Source organism: Cnephaeus nilssonii (assembly GCF_951640355.1).
Source record: "Cnephaeus nilssonii genome assembly, chromosome: 17".
Classification (NCBI taxonomy): domain Eukaryota; kingdom Metazoa; phylum Chordata; class Mammalia; order Chiroptera; family Vespertilionidae; genus Cnephaeus; species Cnephaeus nilssonii.
This window is the reverse complement of record NC_137088.1, coordinates 44,932,151-44,941,815: the sequence shown is the minus strand read 5'-3', so window position 1 is coordinate 44,941,815 and position 9,665 is coordinate 44,932,151. Positions and strand designations below refer to the sequence as shown.

Here is a 9,665-nt window from a genome sequence, read left to right as displayed (position 1 = left end):
TAGATGGCACATCAACAGGAAGCACAGAGAGGTAGGATGACATAGTCTTCTTTTCACCACAGGCCCAATCAGCTACCGCCTAATATTTACATGTTTAGTCTTAGTATACTTTCTTAGCATAATACAGTCCATCTTAGGTGAGCTGAAGTTATATTTCTCATGTGGTGATTCATGGCTATATAGACTATTTGAATAAGCACAGACTTAATTTTTTTTAACCCTTTGCACTCACTTGCTTTTCTCTATTCCTTTATTCTACTGCTAACCATGTCGAGTCACACTCGACATCCAAGTGCAAAGGGTTAATAATACAGTTTCTCAAAAATTGCAAAACTAGCTGGCATAGATTTTATTATTTTACATCAAATTGTAGTATCTGTTTATAAGTGACTGGTGAATTATATGTATGTCAATATACAAATACTAGAGGCCCAGTGCCCGAAATTTGTGCATGGGTAGGGTCCCTAGGCCTGGCCAGTGATCAGGGCCAATCAGGGCCTTCCGGCTGTCGGCTGGGGCCTTCCTTTATTCCATGCCACAGCCTGGTGGTCAGTGCACTTCATAGCGAACAATTGAACTCCCAGTCTCCTGGCTGAACTCCCAATGGGACACTTTGCATATTAGCCTTTGCAATATATAGAAGATATTTAGGAGATACATACACTTATATCATAATTCTCAAGTTAATTCCATCCACCTCCCCCCTCCCCCGGACTTTCTAAAAGTGTATATACATTTTATAAAATTCAAAACAAGAACAGAAACTCCCAGTAGCAGAAAAGAACTTGGTAAATGCTACAGGAAACTCTAAAGAGCACATGGGATGAATATGCAGTAATATTACAACTACAGGCCCAAGACACTTAAGCTGGTGTATACAATAACCTTTAAACGAGAGGAATTTCTTTGAATAGAACCACACATAGAAAGTATACATAGTCACACTGTCTATAACATGTCCAAGGTAATTACTAAGAAGTCTCTTTATTTTTCTAAAAGATAAATAAGTCACTAGTGAAGAATTAGTATTACTTTTCAATGAGTGACAATTTTGTTTTTTCATTTTAGCTGTTAGGGAATTGCAATGGGGCTAGATGTATAAGCATCATTTGAAATTACTTGGAGAAATAAAATTCAGAACATGTCAAATATTTCATACAAAAATGATGGTATAAAAATCATGGACTTTATTATACATTAAAAATCTCCTAACAGCATAGTTTCTGAAGCATTGTCAGAGAATATGTTTTGACAAAATGAAAAAGTTCTCCACCCCACATGTATACCACAATTACATTGAGTTCTTCAAATCCAATTCTAAAGGTAAATGTAGCATGAATTCAGTGCTGCATGATTAATAGCATCAGTGAAATAAGAATTAATCAATTCACTTACACTACAAATATATAAAGCAGTTATACACATGTTATAACTTAATCTCATGTTAGTGAGATTAATAACTTAGTTCTTATATTAACTGAATTACATGAGTGTAGCCACAAGAGATTGGTTAAAAAGTATAATATAGTTCCAGTTTCAAATTTTTATGTATTATTAATGTAGAAGAAGAAAATCTCATGAAAGAAGAGAAAACCAAACTTGCAAGTAATAAAATGAAAATCTTGCTATAGTCAGTGTGTTTGAAAATTTAAAGTACAGTTTGAATGCTAGGAGGTTGTTGTCAAAACCAATGTTGATATTTTCACTTTATTAATTCAGGTGGCAGAAGGTTTTATATAATACATGGCTTCTTAGGGTCTGTCAGCATTTATAAGATTTAACTCTTAAATACTTCAAGTTCCTACATGTAAGTCAAAATTAACTGATGACTTTACCACCCAAGATTATGTGTTACATAGAATGTTATGCACAAGCATAAAGGTAAAATAAATCTACCATCCCTAGACTGCAGAGGCTAAGAATTCTTTTGAAATTAATCACAAAGTAATAATCACAGACATGGCAAAAACTACACTGACTTTGGGGATTCTGTTCAAGGTAATGGTTTCAGTCCCTTATTAGCAAGTTTTGAACATTTTAAAAGGGAGAAGGAATAACTTGTTTCCTATTTATTGACTTTATTACCATTGGTACATTCATATAGATAGCAGAGTACATAGCAAATTAGGTAGACTTAGTTTTTTTCCTTTTAAAGAATCTATTTGGTTAATTTCTTAAAAAGAAGAAAAAACACAAAACATTAAGTATAAGTTTGAATCTGAGTAAGAGATCCCAAAATCTAATTCAATTAACACCAAAGCATCCCAACCCTAGAACGGATTTCAAAGGGTAACAAAGATAAAGTTTAACATTATGCAGGAACCCATGGGCAGCCTTCTTTAATCAAAAAGAGAGTTTATTAAAGTTGATGCTTAAATATCAGCAGTAATGGAATAGTTCATACAGTCCTAGTAATGGAATAGAAGGTGAATCATCTAAAATTATTAAACCCACACATAACTTCTGTAGGGTGTTGGAATGTGTTTTAGTCTGACTTATGGACAGGTTGTGTGATTGTGGAAATTCCTATCAAAATGTAACTTAAAAGGAACTATAAGTCTGTCCAGCAGCCCTATGCCTTCCAGTACCCTTAACTCTACCTCACTGACCAGAGTGCTAACAAAGGTCAGTATGTCGCTACCAGGTAAAGCACTAGCCTAGTAAAACTGCCTCCTAATGCTGACCACTCTCCTTGTTGGGTGACAAATTTCATCTGAGCTAAGTGAGTTGACAACTTCATAGTATTAACAAAAGACTTAATGAAACAGAATGCTTACTAATTCTCAAAAAGGTCCCAAAAGCATGACTTGCAAGACTAATCAAGTGCTGACCACAGAAGAAAATTTACCTTCTATAAAAGGAACAATACACAAATTATTGTGAAAGCATTTCCTTTAGTAAGCATAAAAAAAATGTTTTTCAAAAAGTATCCCATAAATGTCTACTTTTTTATTTTTTACTAAATGTTTTGGTAACATAAGGCTTCACAATGATTGTCAAGTAATCCTTATTCCCATTTGGCACATGGATAAAAGAGTATCATGATCTTTATATATAAACACCTATCCCATTCATACAGAAAACAGTGTACATAAAGTGTGAAACAGTCACACTATATTGTAAGAACTAAATAAATGCCATTTCTAATTCAGAACTAAAAATTAACTGTACATAAAAAAAAAAAGGCTTTTTTCCCTTGTAAAATTAGTCTTACCTGGCCAGTGTGGCTCAGTGGTTGAGCGTCACCAGGAACCAAGAGGTCACTGGTTCAATCCCCCCTCTCTCTCCCATTGGCCCATGCCTGAGTTGCAGGCTCGATTCCCAGCAAACGCATGCAGGAGGCAGCCAATCGATGAAGTTTCTCTCATTTTTGTTTCTATTTCTCTATCCCTCTCCCTTCCTCTTGCTCTAAAAAAAATCAATTAAAAAAATAAATAAATAATTTTAAAAAATTAAAATTAGTCTTAGTGGCTGATCTCTTGAAAATTTTAAATGTGTAACTGTAAAATAGTTCATTCAATATAACTTGTCTACATATACTTTTACATATGAAACACAGGAACATAATTTTTATCAGCAATGTTAAAAATCTGAGTAAAGAAAAAAAATCAGTTGTTGACATAGAAGTAGGCAGTAGAGAAATGTCATTTTAACCTTAACACCATGCTAAAATTCTTCCTTGGTCAACCCTCCTATTCCAAGCATTCAATTCCTTTTCAGTCTTTCATGGAATGAGACATTTCACTCATTTGAAGAATATACGTATTTACAATAATTAGTGCAACTTATTCTATTCTCCTATATTAGTTATTTGCCTTTGTGGATATAAAGTGGTGATCAGTATGTTATCAAAACATGGGATTATGAAAATACTATGAGTATCAATCTGAAATTTAGAAGACTACATTTTCTAAGTTAATCTCTGGGAATTTTTACTTTAAGCAGAAAACATAATTGTTATAGAACTTTTGAAATGTCACTTGATTTTCAATAAAAAGTATCTCACTCAATGCAGAAAATACAATGTATTACCCTTTAACAATATCTTTACATGTTAAATCTTAATCTAAAATGTACTTCAACAACAACAAAAATCCCTTTTTATAAATCCCAAAATCTTATTTTAACCATTACTGCTCTGCAGCAATAATTCAAGTACCAACCTGAGAACTAAGACTGTGATAATAAAATGCCCAGGGCTGTAACAGTAACTGAACTGACATTTAAGCTTCTTTCCCAATGGCACCAGGTGCAGTACATCAGAGAAATGTGAGCAATCCAAGAAAGTACCCTGAATCAACAGTAGTACCACCTGCCACAATTTAAAATCTTAAGTCTAAAATGTCTTTTCTAATTATTTTATAAAAGTTCTATTGCACATTTAATATTGTTAAAATATTTGCAAACTTGTACAATTCTCTGTATAAAGAGTGTTGAACCTATTCAGTCGAAAGCTTCCTCACTACCAACAGAATTTTTTTTTTTTTTGAGAGTACGTGTATTAAAGCTGGGGACAGTGAAACAGGAAGGGCTTAGGACGGAAGAAGTAACAGGGGAGAGCCTCGGCAGGGCTGTGTGGACTCACTGAGAAATAAGTCACAGTGAAAGAAGTGAGCCCAGGTGGGGCTGTCAGCTCACTGGAAAGTCAGAGAAAAGGGGGCCTTGGAGGCAGGTTCAGGGGTGAGCCTGGGGTGCCACTGCCCATACTCCCAGGTTGCAAGTCTCCTGGGGTTCCTTAGAGTTTAGGAAATGTGTGCTTGAGGGGGAACAAGAGGGTTCAGAAGGGAAAGGTGCAGCGGTGGTCCTGGGAGGGAGAGCGTGCCACCGACAAAATGTTCTTAATGAAAGAGAGGGAGTGTAACCATGAATATCTGAAGCTGAAGAATAAATGATTTCTTACGGTCGTAGCCAGTTACAATAAATTCACAATTTGAAGGGGAAAAGGCTTGAGCAAGTGTAATTCCTCAGCAATCTACTTTAGGGAGATGAACAGGTTTCTTTTAGACATATGGAATTTGATGTTACTGCATAGCATATTATTTTTGAGGAAAAGAAATCAATGCAAACCTAAGTCATCAAGGTCAATCTTATTTTTTTTACATGAAGTTAAAACAAACAAGCCAATATAAACTTTAGTCTCCTCCATGGTATTTCAACATAGTTATTACCTTGAGTCATTTCACCACAGAAATTGTCAATAAATTTGAAGGGGAGAATTATCAACCAAAAGCAAGGATAAGTTTATGCTTCTGACTCTCTCTTCTTTCCTTCTTCTCCCAAATCACTCTCTTCTGACTGGCTACTGCTAAGGACAACAAACTGCCCCTCACTACTGGCTTGGTTTGGTCTACTGGAAGCAGCTATCAACCGACTTTGTTCTTCTAAGTCCTAGTGGAAAAGACAGAAAAGAAAATATAAGTTAATTATTTGCAATCAAATGGAAAACTATGCAGTTAAAATACATACTTGAGAATCACTTCAATCCTTCTGTTGTAAAATAATACATAATTCTGGCAACTTACTGAGAAGAAAGGCTACAGCCACAAATGCAGCACCAAAGTGAATTCTGGTTCCATTCTATAAATCCTATAAAAGCCAACACTTCTGTCTTCTCCATTATTATGGTCAATAACCAAATTCAGGACATTGTTATCGCCATACTCCACAGTAAAACGCTCTAATGGATCACTGCACATCCCTTGCCTTCCCTCTTTGCGCCCTCTTCTCCATCTTTGTCCAGTTTATCTTGCTAAATCAGTTGTCATCCTCCTTCAGCCTAATCTACCCAGGAAGCCTTGACTCCAGTGTCATCTTTGCCACTTCCCTCTCCTTTGTCCATACATCACTCCATTGACAATTCCTGCTGATCTGTTCTCATTAAATATCCAGTTATCTTTTCCACTGCTGTCAATGCCACACCCCATAACTGGCTTTTACAATCTCATGTATCACCTATCTAATGTATTCTCCAGATTTTGTTCTAAAATTTGTCTAGCTTAAAATTATTCTATTGGACAGACAATGATTTGACACTCCTGGTAACAATAATATATATATATATATGTGTGTATTTATACACTATCCTATATAATAAAAGCCTAATATGCTAAGTGTCTGGTCGTCCAGTCATCTGTTCAACCAATCAAACCCTAATATGCTAATGATATGCTAAGGCCACTCAACCGCTTGCTATGACATGCACTGACCACCAGGGGGAAGACAGCTGACTGACTGACCAGTTGCTATGATGTGCACTGACCACCAGGGGGCAGATGCTCCAACCAGTAGGTGAGCTTGCTGTTGGGGTCTGGCCGATCGGGATTGAGTGAGATGGGCCAGACACGTCCTGGAGCCCTCCTTTGGTCCCTCCCCGACTGGCCAACCTCCCACGTCCCTCCCCAGCCTCGATCATGCACCAGTGGGGTCCCTCAGCCAGGCCTGTGCCCTCTCGCAATCCGGGACCCCTCGGGGGATATTGGAGAGCCAGTTTTGGCCCGATCCTACTCAACACAGGAGCTGCCCTCTGGTGGTCAGTGCACTCCTACAGGGGGAGCACTGCTCAGCCAGAAGCCAGGCTCACAGCTGGTGAGCACAGCGGCAGTGGCGGGAGCACTAAGGATGTCCCCCAATGGCTCCCGGACTGCAAGAGGGCGCAGATCAGGCTGAGGGACCACCCCACCCCCGAGTGCACGATTTTTGTGCACTGGGCCTCTAGTGTATATATATAATATATACATTCCTAGAGGCCAATGTAGATTTCATCAATGGCATTTAAGTATATATGACACAGCCTCTCAAAAGACCTGCTTTGCCAGAGACAACCTTCACTGGAATATGGAAACATGAAAGTTAAGGTATGTTTGCTAAATGGCAAGTTACTCTACATGTCGGTATAACTATAATGTAAACATCGTATCAGAAGACAGATGTCATCCTTTTCTGCTATGCTATGAGTCCTCTGGTTATGAAGTAGCTGAGCAAGCAGAAACAGACCTTCATTTGGAATGAAGTCAGTGCTGAATTAAGGAAACTTTTTACAAAAATCACATCAAAGAAGATCCAGATATTAGGACTGCATACCTTTTCAATTTGTTTTTGTTTACTGAGTTCTTTCTGTTGCTTCTCTTTTACTCTCTCTATTTCTTTTTGTTTTTCTGATGCCCTACGATCCTGAAGAACAGATGAATACAACTAATGAATTAAGTATGAAATAACTTTAAATTTTAGACTTTTCAATTAATATTCTTTGTAACTTTTAAATTATTTTCTGCATATATATGAGAAAACACCAAAAATTTACATGCTATGTTAGCCATTTACCCAAATTCTAAATACCAAATCAGCAATAGTATCCAATGTTAACCTTATTTAGCAAAATCATTTTATTTGTCATTATGAAAAATTTTGCCTTACATTAGTTAACTTTCTTGGATAATTAAGTGTCTTGGACTCTTACCAGTTCCGCATGTAAAGCTATCTGTTTTGCCAGTCCAACAGAATCACAAATCTAAAAGGGGGAAAAGTAGAAAAAAAGTTAAGCAGTTCTCCTATCAAATTAATAATTTCAAGTATCCAAATGGCGAATGTAACTAGTTTTATAACTCATTATAATACACTGCTTAAAAAAAAAAAGGCTGATTTAAGAATGTTCCAAGCCCCAAACCAAGACTTTGTGTATTTTCTTCAGTCTGTTTGTTTCAACTACTGGCTGTCACCTTTTTAACATAATGCACTTATTATCTCAAATTCATGACTGAAATAGTAAGGTCTGCAAAGAATAAAGGAAGCAGTTGCTGATGCTACTCTAAGCTGAAGACATCTGAAAAAAATAGCTGGTTATGGAAATTATTGCATTCCTAGGATAAATTAATGAGATCAGAAGATCGCACCAGCTACCAATGGCTAGAAAGATAGAGGTCTAAAGAACTAAGAAGGCCCAATATATCCCCTCAGCTCTCTTCAGAGCAACAGGCTTTGGTCAAGCATCTCAGCTGAACTGGGCAAAGTCTGAGTTTTCCAGAAACCTTAGTAAGAACTTTAATTATGATATGCATTTCACAACAGAGACACATTTTGAAAAGTCAGGTACCTTTTCCCCCTCGTTGTTTGATTCAAATATATAGCAGACAGATGACAGATGACTTTCACTTCTCCCTCCAGATGTCCGAAGAACAAATCCAAAAAGCCTCTTATTTTCCTGGTGTGTAGCATATAAAACTACACTAGGTAATGGAAACTGCCACAGAAAACATCAGAGGCAAACATGAGATTTTTCAAGCCATTACAATAGTACTTTTTTTTAATTTTCTTAAAATATATTTTTATTGATTTCAGAGAGAAAAGGTGAGAGGGAGAGAGAAATATCAATGATGAGAGATTCCCTCTGCACACCCTACACTGGGGATTGAGCCCACAACCCAGGTATGTGACCTACTGGTTCATAGGTTGATGCTCAACCACTGAAGCCACGCCAGCTGGGCTACAATAGCACTCTTATATATCACAAACTTAGGCTGCTATAAAAATATCCTAAATAAAAGATTAAAGCCAATTTTTTTTTTCTTAACAGAACGGTAATACAAGAACAAATAATATCTTATTTGGTTTGGCTTTCCAGGCAAAATAAGAGGCTGTTGAATAATGAATTTGTTTTATTAGTCATAACACATTTTACAAAGTCAAATTCAATAACAAAAGTGGTTTATACTGTGAAATTATAACATAGAAGCAAATACTTGCAACTATTTCAAAGTAGCTAATTGTAAAATAAACTCAATCATGTTCCCCTTTTAATTCCTATTTTATTATTTTCTTCTTTTAAATAAAAAAAAAAAACTTACTGATTTAGTGAGAAAGAGGGAGAGAGATGGGGAGGGGAGAAAGAAAGAAACATCGATTTGTTGTTCCACTTATTTATACATTCTTGTATATTGGTTGCTTCTTGTACGTGCCCTGACCAGGGACAGAACCTGCAACCTTGGCTTGTCGGGATGATACTCTGACTAACTGAGCTACCTGGCCAGGGCAATCCTACCATTCGTTTCTTTAGTGATATATACTCCCTAGCTACAGATAAACACTACATATCACACCAAATTGCACTGATTCTTTAAGTTACTGAACGTCCAATTGTAACATTTTAGGAGAGATAGTCAATGACTTAATTATAACAGCCTTTTAAAGACCAATTGTAGTTGATACTACCATATCTGAATATATAGAATCAGGATTGTTATAAAGATGTTAAAGGTGTATTTATGCCCAAAGAGACTTAACGCTTTAAACATGTAGAACTCACCGTGAGCCTTGTAACTTGTGTCTGTGGATCAATTAACCTATAATAATAATGAAATATTTGAACAAATTTTAATTAGGCTGGAATTATATATACATTTTTCCTACAGTTTTTTTGAGGGAAAGGTTACTACTTACTTTAAACAATCACAAGTGACTAATAAATGCGATTCTGTCATACGGAAGATGTTATGGATGGCCCGGGCAGCTAAGATTTGGCGCATTGTTTCATAAACAACATCTGGATTGTCATCTGATTTCACCTCCATAGAACCAAGGAATCGGACAATAAATAACTGATGAAGAATAGAATCTACAACAGAACAAGGTATATTATGTATTTTTAAATCCCACATTTCTTTACCTAAAGA

At 36.3% G+C, this 9,665-nt stretch overlaps 1 protein-coding gene across 2 annotated transcripts in view; it reads right to left on the bottom strand.

Annotated features, from left to right (window-relative positions):
- Positions 1-1,037: 1,037 nt before the first annotated feature.
- APPL1 (adaptor protein, phosphotyrosine interacting with PH domain and leucine zipper 1) overlaps positions 1,038-9,665 on the bottom strand; it is a 33,710-nt gene continuing 25,082 nt past the window's right edge. Inside the window, exons 17-22 of one of the 2 annotated variants that reach the window (XM_079795398.1) lie at positions 9,433-9,607; positions 9,299-9,335; positions 8,090-8,236; positions 7,457-7,507; positions 7,081-7,170; positions 1,085-5,388 (exon numbers count right to left, since the gene is read on the bottom strand). In XM_079795398.1, coding sequence (XP_079651524.1) covers positions 5,242-5,388; positions 7,081-7,170; positions 7,457-7,507; positions 8,090-8,236; positions 9,299-9,335; positions 9,433-9,607 — 647 coding nt within the window. In that variant the 3' untranslated portion in view covers positions 1,085-5,241. Of the gene's footprint in view, positions 5,389-7,080; positions 7,171-7,456; positions 7,508-8,089; positions 8,237-9,298; positions 9,336-9,432; positions 9,608-9,665 lie in introns of both variants that reach the window. The other variant, XM_079795399.1, reaches the window with a different exon arrangement.